The sequence below is a fragment of the Panicum virgatum genome, chromosome 1K (assembly GCF_016808335.1).
Source record: "Panicum virgatum strain AP13 chromosome 1K, P.virgatum_v5, whole genome shotgun sequence".
Taxonomy (NCBI): Eukaryota; Viridiplantae; Streptophyta; class Magnoliopsida; order Poales; family Poaceae; genus Panicum; species Panicum virgatum.
In genome coordinates, this window is record NC_053136.1 from 40076118 (window position 1) to 40094698 (window position 18581).

Genomic DNA, 18581 nt, shown 5'->3' on the forward strand with positions numbered 1-18581 from the left:
TGCATGCGTAAGGACAAGTGAAAACTCCCTTTTTTTCTGCTCTTCATGTTGTTTTTTATCATGCGAGAACTCGACCTTGTAAGGCCAATGGTCAATGGATAACTTCACGAAAGCACGTCCGATTCTCATTTGCACCCCCCCCCCCCCCCCCCCACCACTGCCTAAGAGTATAAGATAAGATCAAGAATGAGGGTGAGAATCGCGACACATGCCACAACACGGCAGCGCATCTTCTATCTAAAATGAAAGAGGCAAGCTGATGGACCCTCCAGCAACCGAACAAAAAATCCAGCCGCCCGGCCTGCCGGGGCACGGCGGATCCGCCGCGACCTACCACTCCCCGCGCACTCGGCACATGGACGTCGCCTTGGATCCTAGCACGCCGGGGGGAACAAAACCACGTGCTCGCTCCATACGCGCACGCGGTGCTAGCTAGTATCTCGAGAGCCCTCATGGCCGGCCCACATGAGCGAGCGAGCGCGACGCCCCGGCTCCTCGCCCAGTCGGCCGCGAACAACAAAAACGCCGCACCGGATCTCGAAGCGGCTCGTGCGCGCGCCACCGCGCGGCGCGCAGCGAAACAGGGTTCCCCGATCCGGCGGTGGCATGTTTTCCGGGACGCCAACTTTTTCCGCGGCAGCGTGGTAGCTGAGCCGATGGCGATGGCGATGGCGACGCCGTGCGTGCGTGCGTGCGTGGTCGTCCGGGTTTGTGGGGCGGGGCCGCTTTGACCTTCGAGGCGCGGGTCATGTGCTGTGCTGGGGTGCCGGCCGCGCGCCGCCGGGGCGGGCGGAGGGGGCAGTCGGAGCACGGTGTGCTGTTGCGCGCCGCGCGTTGCACAGATCCACGGCACAGCGACAGCGCCAGGCCAATCATGAGCCCGAGCTCGGGTCCGGGCCTTTTCTGGTGGATGGATGGCTCCCCTTCCCGCCGCAGGGCAGACGCGCGGTCCCTGCGCCCGTCGCCATCGCTCCATTCAGTGCCCCCTCGCGTCGTCCAGCTATCCCGTGTCGTACGTCCTGAAGGCCTCTTCTTATTTCGAGCCCCCCGGCCCTCCTCCCACCCGGCCGCTGCGTCTCCGAGCTGCCTGAGCTCAGCTTGCTGCCATCTTTTGCTGTCGGCTTCAGGCCCCTTCCTGCGTCTGTCATCCGCTGGGTCTGTTCTCGGAGATGAGGAGATCGTCTCAGGGGATGATGAGCCAGAGCCACGACGCGGGCGACGGGAGGGGGCTGCTGGCCTGCTACGTCAGGGCGAAGCCGAGGCCGTCCAAGTGGGACGACGCGCAGCGGTGGCTCTCCTCCTCCCGGGCGCCCGACGACGACCGGCGCCGGAGCTCCTGCGCCGACGACCGGCTGCTGCTGCCCTCGGCGTCGCAGAAGGGGAGGCACTCGTGGAGCGCCGCGGACGCCGCCGCCGTGCCCGCCGCGGCGGCGCCCGGCGCGCAGGACGACGGGGACGCGGAGGGGGAGGCGGAGACGGAGACCAAGAGGGTGGACTCCGTGCTGGCGTACGGGCAGCAGCCGAGGTGCCTCTCGCTGCGGGACATCGGCACAGAGATGACGCCGACCGGGAGCAAGGAGCCGTCCAGGGCCAACACCCCACGCGCCACCCTGGCGGCGCCGACCTCCACGGCGGGGCGCGCGAGCGGAACCCACGCGTCGCGGCGCCGGCCGGACGGCAGATCGCCATCGGGCCACGCCTGCAAGGGCGCCGCCGACGCCGAGGGGCGCGAGGAGGATGCGGCGGCCGGCGCGTCGCCGGCGGCGGCGGTGTCGCCCGCCACGGCGTGGGACGCAGCCGAGCGCGCCAAGCACATGGCCAGGTGAGCGCCCATCCCACCTTGTACGCTACCACCAATGCGCTGCTCTGCTCTCTCTCTCTCTCTTTCTCGTCCGCACGCTGCCGAGCCATGTGAAGCAACAAACAAAGCGCCACTGCCACGGCAAGTCGGCAACAGTGGCCGAGCAGTGCCGGGGCGGCGTCGCGCCTGCGTCCCTGACTCGCCAGCGAGTCACCACGCCGACACGCCAGGAAGACCTTTCCGCGGCTTGTCCTGCACTGCGCGTGCTGACGGCGCCACTCTTTTTCTTCGCAGGTACCGGCGCGAGGAGATGAAGATACAGGCATGGGAGAACCGGCGGCGGCAGAAGGCCGAGCTGGAGATGAAGATGACCGAGGTACGAATGATCGTGTTCCAATCTCATGATCCTGCAGATGTTGAGTGCAGACAACCCTGAACGTTCATCTCTGGACAAGGAGAGATTGAGAATGGCTTGGTTTTGCTGGGCAGGCCAAGGCGGAGAGGATGAAGCTGCGGGCGCGGGAGAAGACGGCGAGCAAACTGGCCTCGGCGCAGGCGGCGGCGAGGGAGAAGCGCGCGGCGGCGGAGGCCAAGCTGAGCCGCCACGCCGCGCGGGTCGGGGACAAGGCCGACGTGCTGCGGCGGACCGGGCACCTGCCGCCGTCCTCCTCCTCCGGGTTCTTGCTCAAGCTGCCGCTGATGTGCAGCTGAGCGCCGCTCTGTCCGGGCAGCGGGGCTCGTGCACGCGCAGAGCGCGCCGCGGGGGGGGGGGGGGACTTGGGACGTCGCCCGTGCGTGTTCCCGGGCGTTGCGGTGATACGTTATACGTGGCCGAGCGCTGGTGCGCGCACGTTTTTGTCTTCTGTTCTGATGGAGAGCGCACGTGCGGCGTGGCAGTCAGAGGGTGGTGGGGTGTTCAGTTCCGAGAGTGTGGACTCCGTGGTTGCGACTCGCGACGTTACTCGTGTCCTCTTTTCGACCGTGAGGGATTTGTGATGCGGCAGCACAGATAGAGGGAGACATATCCTGTGCAATCAATCTTATGGTGCAATTACCGTGCAATCTAATTAAAAAAATCTCAAAAAATTCTGAAAAAAATCTTAAATGTGCATCTCAACCTACTTCATCTATATATACAATTTTAGGGTCAAATTCGTCCTCCTCTGGAAGTTAAAAAAAGACAAATTTTCTGACAAAAGTAATAGTTCAAATGCAACCTAAATTTGTCTTTTTTTAACTTCTAGAGGAGGACGAATTTGACCCTGAAATTGTATATATAGATGAAGTAGGTTGAGATGCACATTCAAGATTTTTTTCAGAATTTTTTGAGACTTTTTTAGTTGGATTGCACGGTGATTACACCATAAACTTGATTGCACAGGATATGTCTCCCAATAGAGAGTGTATTGGCTTTTTTTTCGACCGTGAGGGATTTATGATGCGGCAGCACAGATAGAGAGAGAGTGTGTGTTGGCTTATTTTTGTATCTGCAAAAGTCAATAAACGAAAAGAATCTTCTTCGGGGTTTCATCTTCAGCTGACTGGAAAGGAGTGATGAACTGATTAATTGTAAATACTCTAAGACTTCGTTTGGATGTTGATATTGGAAGGCTTTGTATTGAATTGGGTTCAATACTAAATCAGACTGGCTTTGGAAATGAGTCACAATACCAAATCCATTATTTGGATGTAGATGAAATTACTAGATAGAATTCAATAAAGTGATAAATTCTAATTCCTATTTGGATGTACATACAGTCAAATTGAGAATGGACCTGTCTTCTCCACTGCGCTAGCCCCCATCACTGCTGCGCTCCACTGTGCCCAGCATCCATCGCCGCTTTGCCTCGCGCGGCCTATCCCGCTGGTCTCAACGGTGATGACGGCCTCGGCCTCGCATGCGCAGGGATGGGGCCTGCTAGATCCGGCAGCAAAGGGACGGCGAACCCAGCCTCGTCTGGTGGCCTCGTGTGCGGCCTCGGCGGTGGTGGCAATCTCGCGCGCGGGGGATGGGGCCGCTAGACCCGGCAGAGACACGGCGGACCCGGCCTTGACGGTGGCAGCGGCGGCCTCGCGCACGCGGGGGTATGGGGCTGCCAGACCCGCCCTGCCACGACGGGCTGCTCCGAGTCGCCAGCCGCATCCCAACGTGCCTAGACGGGTGCCGCTGCCGGAGATGCAGATTGAGGAGGCCGGCCGGTGAGGGAGAGGGCGGCTGCCGCCGGAGATGTAGATGGAGGGCGGCTGCCGCCGGAGATGCAGATGGTGGAAGGCCGCTGGCAAAGGAGAAGGCGTGCGCCGCACACGGGTTGTCGGCGGCGGCCGCAGGGAGGGGAGATGGAGGAGGCGACGGGGCTCCGTTTTCTTCGAGGCGGCAGACAAGGGAGATGCGGGCCGAATGCCTCGCGATACCGAGGGTCAAGCCTCTGAATTGGGGGGACGTGCGCGCAATAGAAGTGAATGCCGCACAATATTTGTTCGCAATTCCGTTTTTCAATTCCCTCGACATCCAAACGACGGCATTGGTGACAGCAAATTCCAATTTCCAATTTCATACTCCAATGCCAACATCCAAACGTAGCATAATAGTTAACACATTCGTCGAGATGTTTACTGTTTTTGTTTTCTGCCGCGCTTCTTTTCTTTTTCCCCTTCGTATTCTTCTCACATAGCAAAGTTTCGTGCCGAAGGGACTGGCTAACTATGGGAGCCTTTTTCCTGTATACCATTATGAAAATTGCTGCCATTCTCCATGCTCCTAAAAAATTTAGTCCCTCACGTTTTTTTCTTGTGTTGCCAGATTTGTCTCCCATCCGACATTTGTATAACACTTCAGGTCTTTGTTAGTAGTTCTTCCCTTGACAAGCTTTTCATTTTACAAAACCTTCTACGATGTGTAGGGGCATCACAAAACAATTGTCTTGCACCTCGGTCATTGGCTACTTCTACTTCTGTTTCTCAACTAAATTAGTGAAACTATTTATTGTCTACGATATGCAAGAATTAACTAGCACCCATACGTTTGATCTAGACTGGTCCATGTATTTTGGCGAGGAAAATATGTCCAATTTCTCTAATAAAGGATTTATTCATATGGATTTGGGAAGGCTGAAACCTGAAAACCGACATGCCATTATATATTGAGAAATTTTTTTATTCGATACTGGTAAAATTGTTTATTCCTTCATTGGCCTTAGAAAGCTCAATCTTCCTTATTTGACACTAGGTTTGAAATTAGTTTCCAATTAAGTCGGAGGACGGAAATACCATTTACCCCTGATGTCTATTTGCATCCGATAGTTTAAGAAAAAATCAGCACGCAATTTGGTTTATGAGTACTATATATTTGTACCCATAATTGCATTCCATATATTTATTGCATCTTGCTTTGGGAACTGGCCAACTGGGTATATATGAATGTTGCTCAAAAAAAAAAACTGGAGTATGAGAATATATGAATGCGGATGGTATATGCTGTGCGGAATTTTCTCGGTAGCTACTGCCACCGTATGCCCCACCATCAAGTCGGCAAGTTTTGAGCAGGTGCTTCCACCCGAGGCGTCCGATGGTACCGTGAACTGCTAAAAACCCACTGACAAGTTGGACCTGCCAAAGTGCGTACCCCACCTGCCATGGGCCTCGTCAAGTCGGCAAGCCGCGTCGAACGTCGCGCCCCGCCCCAGTTCGACGCGGTATCTCCGCGAGACCGCGGCCACGAAGCCGCACGACCCCCTTCTTCGGTTCTTCCCTCGTCTATTCGTGTCGCGTCACCGACCCCCGCGATAAAGCTTTCGCGCGGCGCAAACCGAATCGCTCAAAATCAGAGTGCTAGCTTGCCCAATTCTCCAATCCGAGCGTCCGTGAGGTCTCATCCTATCCCCAGTTCGACCCTAGCGCACCTGTTTTTTGTTCTAGGGTTTGCTGTTTTGGTCCGGGGATCTAGGGTTTGCCTGCGGATTTCGCCGTGAATTTTGGGGGTCCAGTTGTTTTGCCCGGTCCCGGGTGATCCCTGCTTGCGCCCCATGGCTGCGGCGCGGCACGCGAGCTACAGGAGCCATGATGGGGCGAGGGGGCGGGAGCTCGACTTGGAGCGCTCCAGGAGGAGCAAGGAGTATCGTCATCGCCACCCGAGCCACGACCGCGACTCGGACCACCGCCGCGACGGCGGCCGCAGCGGGGGCCGCGACGGCGGGCACCGTCGCCACCGCTCGCCGTATCCGCCACCGAGGAGCTGGCCTTCAAGAAGGGAGAATGATAGGGAGCCTGGCGAGGTCTCAAGCGGCAGCGCCTCGGATTCTGGTGGGCGCCCATTGAAGGCTGGGGTACCGAGGGAGGATGGTTTTCTGGGAGTTTGCAAGGACGGCAGTGCGTTACCACTAAGTACGAAGAGGAAGCACTCACCTGTAGTCCTGGATGCCCATGTCTCAAAGTTGCAGGCCATAGATGATGTGAGGAGCGGGGGAGTGGTAGACACCGCAGCAGTGGAGTTCCCTTTGCCTTCACCACCTCCTTTATCAGATGATAGTTCTGTGGCCACGTTTGGTGGGTGCTCAAGCCCAACAAAGCACTTGGATGTTTCAATGGTTCTGCATGAGCCCGAATTTTCTCATGAACATGAGAAGAATGGGGTTATGGTGGGGGAAGAGGAGTGCCCAACAACGAGAAACATCTTTACTTCAAGATGGGCAGAAGCTGATGACGAGGAAGAAGTGATTGTGCCCAAAAAGAAGAAAAGTGTCTCTCCTACTAACTTGTATGAACATAGATCTACACAGAAAGTTACAATCCCAGAGCTTGGAGAAGTGCTGCGGGTTCAAACATCAAGAGAAAGCTCCTCAAGTTCATCTAACTCCATGGGTAGTGAAAACTGGAATATCAAGGTAGACGGGGGTGACTGCATGTATGTTAAGGAGGATGTCATTGATTCTTCTGTTGGTTACTCGGTGGATACTCATTTTGGGAGTGATGCACGCAGGTCTAGAACACCTGAGGCTGTATGTCCACCACGTAGGTGCTTTAACATGCTTCAGGGCTGTAGGAGTATTGATGAGTTTGAGAGGCTCAACACAATCAATGAGGGTACATATGGAGTTGTTTTTAGGGTGAAGGACAAGAAAACTGGTGAGATTGTTGCATTGAAGAAGGTCAAGATGGATAGGGAACGGGAAGGTTTTCCATTGACCTCTCTTAGGGAAATAAATATCCTCTTGTCCTTTGACCACCCTTCTATTGTGGATGTCAAGGAAATAGTTGTTGGTGGACATGATGATGATACTTTCATGGTGATGGAGTACATGGAGCATGACCTGAAGGGTGTCATGGAGACGATGAAGCAACCATATACCCAAAGTGAGGTCAAATGTTTGATGCTTCAGCTGCTAGAAGGCGTGAAGTATCTTCATGACAATTGGGTCCTGCACAGGTAATGACAAACTACTGAAATTTTTTCTTCCCCGTCTTGCATAATTCTGAATGGTTCTTTATGTTTTGTACAATACAATAATGATGTGTTGCTTTGTAGGGATCTCAAGACATCGAATCTCCTCTTGAATAACCGTGGTGAGTTGAAAATATGTGATTTTGGACTCTCTCGTCAGTATGGCAGCCCGCTAAAACCTTACACTCAACCAGTTGTGACTTTGTGGTATAGGTAAGATATGGGCCAGCATAAGATTTTGCAAATGTTGTTCTTGTATCATGATTTTACTTTGTTTCAAAAAATGATGTCTCATTATTTGCTCTCTTATGATTGCAGGGCTCCGGAGCTGCTTTTAGGAGCAAAAGAGTATTCTACTGCTATTGATATGTGGTCATTGGGTTGCATAATGGCAGAACTCTTATCAAAAGAGCCACTCTTCGCAGGGAAAAATGAGATAGATCAACTTCATAAGGTACATAGTGTGTAGTTTACTCTATTTTGTTTGCCATCACTACATCAGTGAAATCTAATGGCACAGTAACTTCTATTGCAGATATTTAGAATACTTGGCACACCCAATGAGGAGCGGTGGTGTGGTTATTCAAAATTGCCCGGTGCCAAATGCAAATTTGTAAAGCAACCGTAAGTGGCTACCCTTTTCTATTGCTGCTATTGTGTTTTGAACATACAGGTTCACATTATGGAAGTCTTACCTTTGATTTCCTACCTCAGGTACAATAGGTTAAGGGACAAGTTTCCAGCTGTATCCTTCACTGGAGGGTTGACCTTGTCAGAAGCTGGATTTGACCTGCTAAATAGGTTGTTGACATATGACCCTGAGAAGGTAATATATGTTCTGTATTGCATTACCTCACTTTTCTATACTCATTTTGCATGCCCCTTAATATGCTTGTTTCTCTCATGCAGCGCATATCTGCAGATGATGCCTTGAACCATGAGTGGTTCCGTGAGGTTCCTTTGCCCAAAACAAAGGATTTCATGCCAACTTTTCCTGCTCTGAATGAACAAGACAGGTACTTGTCACTACTCACTAGCTTATTTGGTTTCAAATACTAACATGCATAGACTGAAATTTTGATTAATGTGGCTATATATTGCATTCTTGGCATGCAGGAGGATCAAGAAATACATGAAGAGCCCTGATCCACTGGTGGAGCAACAGATGAAAGAACAAGGGAGCTCAGGAGATCGTGGTCTTTTTGGTTGATCTGAAACCAGATTTGGGCTTGCTGCAGTAATCCAGTTTCCAGTGTGAATAATTGTGAGTACACGTGCCAAGGTGAGGTGTCCCGATGGACATGAAAGTACCTGTCCACTTAGTTTGCGGTGACAACTGATTCTGTTCCATAGCAGGCACATGATCAGAAGGGAATAAAATATTTCATTGTGGTCCATTGAGCTAGTATTCAAATGTCAGGCTTAAGTCTCTTGTCAGAACTCAGGTCACATTCTAATCCACCATCATTTTAAGGTGTAGATTCAGTTCACTTTCAATTTCATCTGAAGGTTGGGCCGATTGGGTACACCGGTTTCACCTCTGAAACTTCTTTGTGTAAAATATCATATATCGTTGCCTTGTAATCAGTAATCAATGAGATATTAATGACATCCTATTCAAGTAGTTCATCTTTCTTTGGTCTTTCCATTTTGTTTGCAAGAGTTGAAAAGCGAAGGGGTGGGTGTGTTTGCTTTTCGCAAGGAAATTGATGCCCTCTTATCACAAATTGTAAGGTAAAATACTGAGGAGCCTATTCCCTCTGCTGATGTGCTATTGTAAAAATGTGATTAATCTGCCCCTTTCATTTCTTATTTTAATTTTGTTAAAGACTGGTTTGTACTGAATAGAGTTATGATCTACTATGACACCCTCTGGTGGTGCTTGTAAATTGTTATCTTGATCCTTGGTGCACCTGGTCTAGTAAATATATGGCTTTCTCATTTGCAAAGGTGCAAATGTTTATCTGACACGGGAATTTCCTATCTCCAAGAATTAATAACGGCATTAGACAGTTTTGGATCACTGCAGTTTCTATGCATCATTCAGTCTGGGTAGGGTATGGCAACAAAGTGATTTAGGTTTAATTGTCTCAGTTCCTTCAGCCTTTTGCAGTAGCCTAAATGGCTTCAGAATGTGGAAATAGAGATCCATATCTTTTGTCGGTTGCTTTCCTGAACACACAGTGATATAAATATGATGGTTGGAGCTTGGCTACAGGTTACTGTCATCTTCCCAAAATATTGACAGTTCTTTGTCTGATCTTCTTGGGCATTCTTTTAAACATGCCATAATTTTCTAATGTTCTGTTTCTAAAAGTTACCTACACTGCTAAATTAAAAATTTTCAGATGGCTTAATAATCCTTGGACCTGTTCAATCTTCATTTCTGCGAGCTTCTCTGTTGCAACTTCATTGCTTCAGCTTAAGCCACTTCTGAGACACTAAACTATTTCTTGTGAGACACTACTGCATTTGTGGAATTGTGGTTAGCATCTTTGCTGGAACTTGTCAACCTAGATCTAACAGCTGCTGTTTGGGAATGGTATATATATATTGTTAGACCTGGTCCTGATGATTTTTGTTGCACAATTAATGTTCAAGCAATGATTAATTCTTGATGAACTTGTTAGAAAGTTTACTTAACTCACTGTAAATGTTATGCGACACGTCTGCAGCTTAAAGCTGTGGTTGTATCAAGACAGAAGCTTTCTTGGACGTCAGACTATTATACTTGAACTGACTTTCTTTCTGGCTGGGACTTCAAAGGTCTCACCTATTACTATGAATCCAAGGGGTTAGTCTACTATCTTATCTTCTGTACATTACTGCTTTAACTTTTGTTAATCTTCACGTGTTCGTCTTCACTTGGCAGAGTTCAGGTCAGCTCCTTTAACTACTTTGGTAACTCCTGACCTCTTCCTCATTGCACTCCAATTTTGTTTCATGTGTTCATCATCATCATCTTTGTACCATTACTGCGTCCTGGATCCAGAGGTAAGTTCATATGAAAAAAAGTATTTAAATAAAAACACAGTATATTGAATTTTCAAGGGTCCAGTTCTTTTGCCAAAATAACCCCCCCCCCCTCCCACCAAAAGTGAACATACTTTGCTTTTGTCAAGGCACATTAGCTCTCCTATCAGAATCGAGAAATCCTACTTTCCCACAATGATTGCATCTTACTGTTCGAAATATAGTCCTTTTCACCACCTTGAAGTGAATAAACAGTGTGTACTTTATCAGAAAGAAACTCATGGTTCTGAAAACTTCCAATTCTTTCTTGCAAAGCTGTTACTTGAGCTTGATATTGAGTTAAGTTTTCCATCTTCTGGTTCGAGCATGTTGTATTAATTTTAAACCAAAGATACACAAGTTAGATTTAAGGAAACCTGAAACTTACATGCTATTTGAAACCTGAAAGGTTAGGTATACTCCAAACAAGTTTACAGTAACAGTGTAACAGAACCCTCAACCATATTTTTTAAACTCTGGCCAGTGTGCTCTTTCATACCATCTTCAGCATGAATGAGTGAATAAGTACAATAGATAATGCTAGGGAGATGAATGTTTTTATGGATCTTGGCGTTTAGACCTTCTATAATTTTCCTTCATAGAAGTTTTTATTTGGCAACTGGACTATGGATGTACAAAAATAATCATCGGTAACAAACATAAGGAATAATATTAGCGAACATGATATTCAAATGATCTTATATGGACGTCACAGTGGGCTCTTTACCATGATTATAGTTGCTTGTCATCCCCAATGGACATGACATGTTTTATCCCTCTGATTGCAAGAGGGATCATTGATTCACAGTTTTTTAGGTTTGACTCAGGTTACTAGCCTAACGTTTTAGGGCTAGTGACTAAAAGTAAGACCGGCATGCTAAGGAAATTGATGTTCCAAGCATAAACTGTCTAGGACCAAAAAGGTTAGGATCAAAAGGTTCACTTCCCATATGCATGGACATGGTAAACTACTTTTAAGTATTTCTTCAGTTGTATGGATAAAAATTTAAAAACACAAAGCTTATCATTCTCAAGCAAGTTGGAGTAATCCAGATAAGATCCAATAGAAGCCACTAACAAAGAGGATACTCCTATATAATTGTGGTAATGAATATAGTTTAGTTATCGCCTTATCGGTGTCTTTGATATTGGCTTGATTGTGATGTTTTTCTTTGATACTGGCTTAATTGTGATGTTTTGTGAGATCATGTTTGCCTGAAACCCAACTGCTTTCAGTTGCCTGAAAACTTAGGACTCTACAGTTGGTGTTACTGTTCAGTGCATTGCAGGTAGTACTATTGTTCAGGGCACTGTAGTTCTGGGAATTATGATGTAATGTACCAAGATCTAATGTCTGAACCACAGAATGTCTAAGCTTGATTTGTGGCATCTCATTTTGTTCAGTGAGTTTGTTTTAAAAAATAAAAGTTAAGTGATATACATCTCCAATTATCCAATGTGGCCAAATGCCATCTCCATTTCATGGCTACCTAGGACATGACCGAGATAGCAGGCATGGCAGCCACCCATGGAGATGGCGCGTTCAGGTCAGATCAACTTAAATTCCAGACTGGTGGAGGGCTATGGACAGGTTAACTACACGGGATTACTAATCACTTCCAATTTAGAATCTTATATTCACTTAATTTGAAAAGATTCGTATCTGTACATTCAGTTAGATGCCATTCTTATACCATATTCATGTCATGGTGGCGTATTATCATCATGAATCCTCCAATATCCTTCTAACTGTACTCGATTCATGCTGAGGTCTATAGAAGTTCGTAGCTAAAAACTATTTTCTAATTCTTTAAACTCTCTAGGTACACCTGTGGGAGCTATTATTTCTGCCTTCAGCGAGTTATTCTTGCTTTTGTATGACTTTATGACTCATTAACTTGTTTTTAACTTTGCTCATTGTTTTGCGAGTGCAAACAATATTCACTGCGTTCGGCTGGTCTCCAGCCCTCCAGCGCTACATTTTTTCCCTCTCACATCACTCCAGCCACCAGCCAGGTAACAGTGTTTTTCTCTCACACCACTCCAGCTCCAGCCTGCCGAACACAGTGAATGTTGGAAGGCACGATTTTCAGGGTCTGGAGGTGCAAGGCACGAGTCGAGCCGGCTTTCAAGATGCTGCAGTTTGTTAGGCCCGTTTGAATTTATTTGAAGATAAGAAACAAACCATGACGGAATGAGCTATGTAGATTTCTGGTTGGGCTAATTTTTTGTTTGATGATTAATGCTGTGTACAGCTTTTCGATCCACGATGGTTCCTGTTTCTCTTCTATGCAATGTGAGACTACAATTTTGCCTGAAGAACATCCTGTATTTGACAACTTGGCACCGAATTGCCGAGTTCCAAAGTTTCTGTAAACGGTCTCAAAAGTTCTTTGAATATAGACATGTTGTCCTGTGCCGTCCCGGCTCATATGCATGTATCTTCAGTACCAAGTCCCCTAAGCTTCGCAAAGCGTATGGAGTAGACAGGAAAGAAAGATAAATCACACCCCTGCGACTGCGATGGAAACCAAACACCGAACGAGCAAACAGTGAGTTGCTAGAAAAAAACGAGCAAACAGTGCGACAGCAAATCGTAATTCCAATTCATCTGCTTCTGGCCATCCGAAAGGGAAGTAAAAACGCCCAGCGCACATGAGATGAGACATGAGACCCTGCGAGGCTGCGAGGAGTTGGGCACCTTTGGCCGCCCCAGCACCCGAGCATGGATTTACCGGGCCCACTATCCAGCGTAACAGATACAGTGTTTTCCAGAAACAACCGGGCGGCCACCATCGTCTACAGTTCTACACCAGCATCTCCTCCCCTGCAACCGCGCCAGGCCAGGGTAGCGCGCTTCGGCTAGGTCCTCATCCTCCGCCCATATTCCTCCTTCCCCGCCGGGGGCTGACAAGGTACCCTTCCGCCTCCTTAGCCCCCCTTTCCCCTCACGGGTGGTGCGTCTCTCCGGTCATCCCAATCGGGGTCTGATTTGGGTACCCATTTCTGCGAAGGGGGCAGATGGGCCGCGATTATGGTCGGACGTCCTTTGTCTGTGGCGTATACTGAAAGATTTGAAAGATCACCGAAGACTGCGGGGCATTTTTTTTTTGGATTGTTTCTCTTGCGTCAGTTCGGCCATAAATTGTGCATAATTGGCACCTAATTGTTCGTTTCATGTTTGATTGATAGTATCACTATGGAATTCAGATGCGCACTAGACGATACTGTCTTATGGTTTTGTTCCGATTTAATTTGTTCTACATCATGTTCTAATCTAATTTTCTATTTTTATGATTACCTCTTAGTACATGGAAGGCTATGTAGTGATGTTCATTTTTTTTTTGCCGGGGGGGGGGGGGGGGGGGGGCTTTGTTCATCCCATTGCCTGAGATATTAGTAGTTTGACTTCTGTTTGCGATGTTACATGGTAACCTATTGCAGATTCTCAGGCTGTTCTCTTGAAGCTGTTGTGCGGTTTGTCAGTGCACAATGAAAGCTAAAGAACCCAAGAAGACAAGGTTGGTGCAGTCTCAATTTCTGTTCAATGTAATGTTTGCCAAGCAAGATTCTATAATCAACGTGTTTCAGGTGCTGTGTCAAATGGGATGAAGAGAACTTGAATGACATTGAGTCAAACAAACCAGAACGAGAAAAGATCAACGAGCCCAAGACGCCGTACCACCCAATGATTGATGAAGACGAAGGTATGTAATCTGGGTTTTGCAAGCTGAATCCACATTCCTCCTTTTCTGTAAATACAGCCACTAGAAATTCTTAGATGGCATGAATCTGATTATCCATTCTGATGGGCAGGGCCTGTTTCACCATTACAACTAAGTGAAGAGTCGGTGGATAAATCTGCTCATGCTGATGCCATCAAAACTGCTTTAGCTGAAGCTGTTTCCAGTGGAAAGATTTTCGACAGAAGTAGTTGGGAATCATGTGACAATGAAGAAGCCATAAAACAAGGCAAAGGTTGTTAATCTGTCATCTTTCTTCGACAAGATTCTATTACCCATTCTAATGCTAAAGTTGGATAATTGCTCTTCATACCATCATCCACTGCTTATGCTAGCTCCAAATGTTCCATTGCCATGTTACAGTTTTCCTTTATTTCGCCATAAATCAAGCGAAGTGACATATTAAAGGAGGTAACATAGGTTGTTAAATCTCGTGTGACGATTTATTATCTGTGAATCAATTTTACCTACCTGTAGGCTGTAGTGGACTTCTTCGACTTATTTACATTCTGGGATTCAAAAGATATCAGTAGTACATAGCGATTTCGCCTACCATGATTTGCTTGCTATGTATGGTATAGCAAACTCTTTTCAGGCTGCTCAGTTTTCTCTTCGATTCAGTTATGACTTCTTCTAAGCCACCGATTTTCTGCATGGTGAAAAGATGAAGCCAACTTGGTTTAATATGATATTTAGCCCTTTTTATGGTAATTAACAGTGGTTCAGCTAAGATTGATTATCGTAACTGGAGAAAATTTCTCCCATGTATTTTTTCCTATCCATTATTTTGTGTTTGGAGCAAGGAAGAATTAATCCATGCCCCTTTGTAGCTTTTGAGGAGCAGCGGAAGGTTCACTATGATGAATACCATAAGATGAAGGAGCTGCTTCAGAAGGGAACCATGAATGATGATGCAGATGAAGATGAGAGCGTACCAGACAAGAGGAAGGAGTGATGATTCTGTCACTGTCTGAACTTTGATCAGAAAATCTTCTGCATCTGACAGATGGAATCTTGGAAAAGTTTGTTGTTTGGGGTACTTCAGGACTACATAACTGTTTCAGTATTTCCTGCACAGAACTTGGTTGTTCTCTTCCTTACACTAGTCTGGAACTGTATGCCATGATTCAGGCATCTTTGCAGCTGAGACTTGTTTCTGTAGTCAGTCTTGCCGGCCGCAAGCTGGAACGTGGGCACGAATTTGTGAGAATGGTAGGCTAGACGGCCTTGTTTTTTTAGCTTGCAAATTGTAAATTCAGTTTTCAAAAAAAAAAAGTAAATTGCAGCTTCCATATTGTTAAATAGATTGTTGGACAGTAACAATCTAGCTTGTTACAATCTGATTACAATTCTAAACAAATTTGTTCTAGTTTGCAGATTGTAGCAACCAAGCTGCAATCCACGATTCTCTTGGCGTGTAAACTTGGGCAGGTTATGGTTAGGCTGCTGTTGTTGGGAAGTGAAATGGTGCATTCATCCACTTACCAGATTCTAAGACACAGTTGAGACGCCAGGCCTTTCAAGGATCTTGTACCGATTCATGTGGAAATCCTTGTTCCTAATGTTCTACTAGAATCCGTCGTCGATTCATCGTGGCGTCCAGAAGGGGCAGGTACTGATTTGGCGACAGTTGAGGGCTCTATCTGGGAAACAACAAAGATAGAACAGAACTGGGGCGGAAAGCAACGTTAGCCTCATCCAACCTTCGCTTCGCTCCCGCGGCTACGGTGCCTTGTCGTCCCTCCCATTACGGGCGATGGCCTGCTTGGAAGCGCCCCCTCCCCTCGACCTCCGCACGGCCACGGGCCAACCCCGCGGCCGGAAGCTGCAGCCATGGCGGCTCAGCCTGCCGAGATCCTCCTCATGCAAGTAAGCTCCTCGTATCGTTTTCAATCTTGTTCTGCGCCAGCCTGCGAGGCGAGGCCGCGAGGGTGTGGGCGTGCGGCTGCTGCTGCCTGGGCCCCCTTGGCCCAGGATAGCACAGGTACCCGGTGGCGGATGCCCCTGGCCGGCTGGCCGGCGTTCAGCAGTGAGCATCTCCTTTGCCATGTGCCATTTCGCCCAAAAACAAAAGAAGATGTTTTCAGTATTCCGATGTTCCAGGAATTTTGTAGGCTCATAAGATGTTGAATTAATAGAGTCGTCGTCTAAAAGTACGGCGACCGAAATTAGTCCCCAACTCCAAGCCATGATTGCAACTTGCGAGTTATGCAAAGCTTAATATTCATTCCTATCTCCTGAATTCCTAGCTACACCAGTACACTGTGTGCTACTCTAAGTTTCAGTTTTGGAGACTGGATAGTTGGGAGCTGAATTTCCGCACTTTTCCTCCTCTTGAAACCAAACAGGATTAGGAGGAGTCACATTTCTGGTGGTGATTCAAAAAGCACTCATCTTAGGATACAATGTGAATATTCAGTTTTCCGCCGTATAAAAACTGTACTTGTATAGTTGTATTAGAATTTAGATCTGTATAAATTGGGTGTGCCTCTATGATTTCAGCCCTAGCTCGGCTACTAAATATAAACAACTCGATCATTTCGTAGACTTTATGTCATGCTCCACTGCTCGTTGGCTCCAGTTCACTGATTTCTGCATTCTGTTCATTCAGGGCTTGTACTCTGGTGTCCCGACAGCTTCCAATTTGCAATGCACAGTCATGTAAGATTACCTGTTCACCCTTTAATGATTTTCCTACATATAAGTATGTGGTTAACACAATTTAACCTTGTGGCATACACAATTACTCTGCGAATTGCGATGCAGATGCTGATGAACTATGGGTAGCTGCTCCTCAGAGCCCTGCATCGGTTCGCTCAAGGTTACTTGCTGCAGAAAGAGAGGAGGCAAAAGCTGTATTGTCATTATTCTTGAGACAGAAAGGTTTGAGAAGTACGCTAGCTGCAAGGATCGTCAACAAATCAGATGGTTTTATTGAGCACCTGGTGTCAAAGCTCCAGATTGCTTACAGATCTCGATATGCTGAAGGTTGTGATTTTTTATTGCGCTATTCTGTATACATGTGTTTTCTTACTGATACTAAACTTGGCACCATATTTATTTTTTCAGGAAGAGAGCTGAGCACACCTGAGATCAGAGATGCTCTCCTTCCATATCTTGAAGCTCTTTCCAGAGAACATGGTGATAGATTGGTTGAGGTGGTGGAGAATTTCGCTGATCCTTTTTCTATGGAAAGGGAATCTTCTTCAATGGTACTTACACCCACAAGCTCAAATAAACAGAAGGCAGTTGCTCGAATAAGCACACCAACCTCAGGGGGAGCCCTCCCTGAGCTAGTGGTTTACCTACTAGACCTTGGTATGGATCATGAGGAGATCAAGAATATTGTGCGCAAGTTCCCAGCATTTGCATATTACAATGTGGATCGCAAGATAAAACCCCTGGTGGAGCTATTGCTTGACCTTGGTGTGCCGAGGTCCAGCATACCAGGAATCATAAGGAAGAGGCCTCAACTCTGTGGGATCAGCATGTCAGACAATCTTAAACCGATGATGGCTTATTTGGAAAACATCGGTGTCAACAGAGCTCAGTGGAGCAAGGTGATTACCCGGTTCCCTGCATTTCTCACGTATAGCAGGAACAAGGTGGAGACAACTGTGAGCTTCCTTACTGAGCTAGGGGTTTCCAAGAAAAACATTGGCAAGATCCTGACACGATGCCCTCATATCATGAGCTACAGCGTCGATGACAATCTCAGGCCAACTGCTGAGTACTTCCGGTCTATTGGTGCAGATGCTGCATCTCTTATTCAGAAGAGTCCACAGGCTTTTGGTCTGAATGTCGAGGCGAAGCTGAAGCCAATCACAGAATTCTTCCTGGCGAGGGAGTTTAGCATAGAGGAAATTGGCATTATGGTGAACAGATTTGGAATTATTCATACGTTAAGCTTGGAAGAAAACTTACTCCCGAAATACGAGTTCTTCCTGACGATGGAGTACCCGAGGAGTGAGCTCGTGAAATTTCCACAGTACTTTGGATACAGCTTGGAGCAACGGATAAAGCCACGGTATGCTCAGATGACTGGTTCTGGGGTGAGGTTGATTTTGAACCAGATGCTGTCAGTCTCTGATGCCAGGTTTGAGGAAATTCTAGAAAAGAAGAGGACCGGAGTTTGAAAAGAGGATGATAATTTCAGATAATTTCAATTTTGCATTGCATTTGATCAATCAGCACTACAGCATATTTTATGGGATTGATGCGGCGTTAATTTTTCAGAGCAAGTACCTTTGTGTTGGGCTAGATGGATACGCAAAATTTGAAAGCGGACAATTTGATGTAAAACTTACCCTGTAGAGTCATTTAGGTACCTGGTTAACTTTTGCAAGGGAGTCAACTTTGACAAATGTCCCTCAGAAAATGCCATTTGTAGCTGTTATGATTCGAATCGATCAGAGAAGAGTGCTTGATGCTCAGTTACGCAATTAGTAGCATTTGTCGTGACATTGTAGCTTGCTCCACAAGTTTGTTCAGGAGTTTTTTTTTTACTAATGGCCCGCTTGCTTTCAACCGTACCTCCGAAAAATACAATTGCACGAGCACTCGAGCAGTACTGCCACACAATTGGGGC

At 47.3% G+C, this 18581-nt stretch overlaps 4 protein-coding genes across 13 annotated transcripts; all 4 read left to right on the forward strand.

The window, feature by feature from the left end:
* The first annotated feature begins 948 nt into the window (after positions 1-948).
* On the forward strand, positions 949-2817 carry LOC120657088 (remorin 4.1-like). Its single transcript, XM_039935341.1, has 3 exons — positions 949-1822; positions 2096-2177; positions 2291-2817. Exons 1-3 carry the CDS (start codon positions 1170-1172, stop codon positions 2510-2512), a joined length of 957 nt encoding a protein of 318 aa, XP_039791275.1. The 5' UTR covers positions 949-1169; the 3' UTR covers positions 2513-2817.
* Positions 2818-5462: 2645 nt separating this feature from the next.
* LOC120707549 (cyclin-dependent kinase G-1-like) lies at positions 5463-12666 on the forward strand. 10 transcript variants are annotated; one of them, XR_005689034.1, is made up of 10 exons: positions 5463-7223; positions 7323-7451; positions 7557-7692; positions 7774-7862; positions 7953-8064; positions 8148-8254; positions 8355-8520; positions 8595-8683; positions 8900-8972; positions 9914-12666. XR_005689034.1 is itself a non-coding variant. In XM_039992470.1 (7 exons), exons 1-7 carry the CDS (start codon positions 5824-5826, stop codon positions 8446-8448), a joined length of 2067 nt encoding a protein of 688 aa, XP_039848404.1. In that variant the 5' UTR covers positions 5468-5823; the 3' UTR covers positions 8449-12652. The 10 variants fall into 10 exon arrangements, 1 of the variants encoding a protein (XP_039848404.1); XR_005689028.1 differs by having other exon boundaries at positions 8355-8972; positions 9914-10032; positions 10111-12665; XR_005689029.1 differs by having other exon boundaries at positions 8595-10032; positions 10111-12664.
* Positions 12667-12977: 311 nt separating this feature from the next.
* Positions 12978-15295, forward strand: LOC120707602 (protein phosphatase inhibitor 2-like). The gene is made up of 5 exons (XM_039992536.1): positions 12978-13165; positions 13695-13771; positions 13842-13957; positions 14067-14228; positions 14824-15295. The coding sequence occupies exons 2-5, from the start codon at positions 13743-13745 to the stop codon at positions 14946-14948; spliced, it is 432 nt and encodes a 143-aa protein (XP_039848470.1). The 5' UTR covers positions 12978-13165; positions 13695-13742; the 3' UTR covers positions 14949-15295.
* A 205-nt stretch (positions 15296-15500) lies between these two features.
* LOC120707584 (transcription termination factor MTERF5, chloroplastic-like) lies at positions 15501-18438 on the forward strand. Its single transcript, XM_039992507.1, has 4 exons — positions 15501-15862; positions 16605-16654; positions 16760-16981; positions 17063-18438. The coding sequence occupies exons 1-4, from the start codon at positions 15750-15752 to the stop codon at positions 18127-18129; spliced, it is 1452 nt and encodes a 483-aa protein (XP_039848441.1). The 5' UTR covers positions 15501-15749; the 3' UTR covers positions 18130-18438.
* The last annotated feature ends 143 nt before the right edge of the window (positions 18439-18581 follow it).

What these genes read in the sequence shown, in the direction of transcription:
- LOC120657088 (XM_039935341.1), top strand. Translation starts at nt 1,170, where the DNA reads ATGAGGAGATCGTCTCAGGGGATGATGAGCCAGAGCCACGACGCGGGC. An exon ending in CGCGCCAAGCACATGGCCAG is followed by an intron (nt 1,823 to 2,095) that starts GTGAGCGCCCAT and finishes TTTTCTTCGCAG; the next exon opens with GTACCGGCGCGAGGAGATGA. An exon ending in TGGAGATGAAGATGACCGAG is followed by an intron (nt 2,178 to 2,290) that starts GTACGAATGATC and finishes TTTGCTGGGCAG; the next exon opens with GCCAAGGCGGAGAGGATGAA.
- LOC120707549 (XM_039992470.1), top strand. Translation starts at nt 5,824, where the DNA reads ATGGCTGCGGCGCGGCACGCGAGCTACAGGAGCCATGATGGGGCGAGG. An exon ending in AGATAGATCAACTTCATAAG is followed by an intron (nt 7,693 to 7,773) that starts GTACATAGTGTG and finishes CTTCTATTGCAG; the next exon opens with ATATTTAGAATACTTGGCAC. An exon ending in TGCAAATTTGTAAAGCAACC is followed by an intron (nt 7,863 to 7,952) that starts GTAAGTGGCTAC and finishes TTCCTACCTCAG; the next exon opens with GTACAATAGGTTAAGGGACA.
- LOC120707602 (XM_039992536.1), top strand. Translation starts at nt 13,743, where the DNA reads ATGAAAGCTAAAGAACCCAAGAAGACAAG. An exon ending in AAAGAACCCAAGAAGACAAG is followed by an intron (nt 13,772 to 13,841) that starts GTTGGTGCAGTC and finishes AACGTGTTTCAG; the next exon opens with GTGCTGTGTCAAATGGGATG. An exon ending in AGCCATAAAACAAGGCAAAG is followed by an intron (nt 14,229 to 14,823) that starts GTTGTTAATCTG and finishes GCCCCTTTGTAG; the next exon opens with CTTTTGAGGAGCAGCGGAAG.
- LOC120707584 (XM_039992507.1), top strand. Translation starts at nt 15,750, where the DNA reads ATGGCCTGCTTGGAAGCGCCCCCTCCCCTCGACCTCCGCACGGCCACG. An exon ending in CCGAGATCCTCCTCATGCAA is followed by an intron (nt 15,863 to 16,604) that starts GTAAGCTCCTCG and finishes CTGTTCATTCAG; the next exon opens with GGCTTGTACTCTGGTGTCCC. An exon ending in AATTTGCAATGCACAGTCAT is followed by an intron (nt 16,655 to 16,759) that starts GTAAGATTACCT and finishes ATTGCGATGCAG; the next exon opens with ATGCTGATGAACTATGGGTA.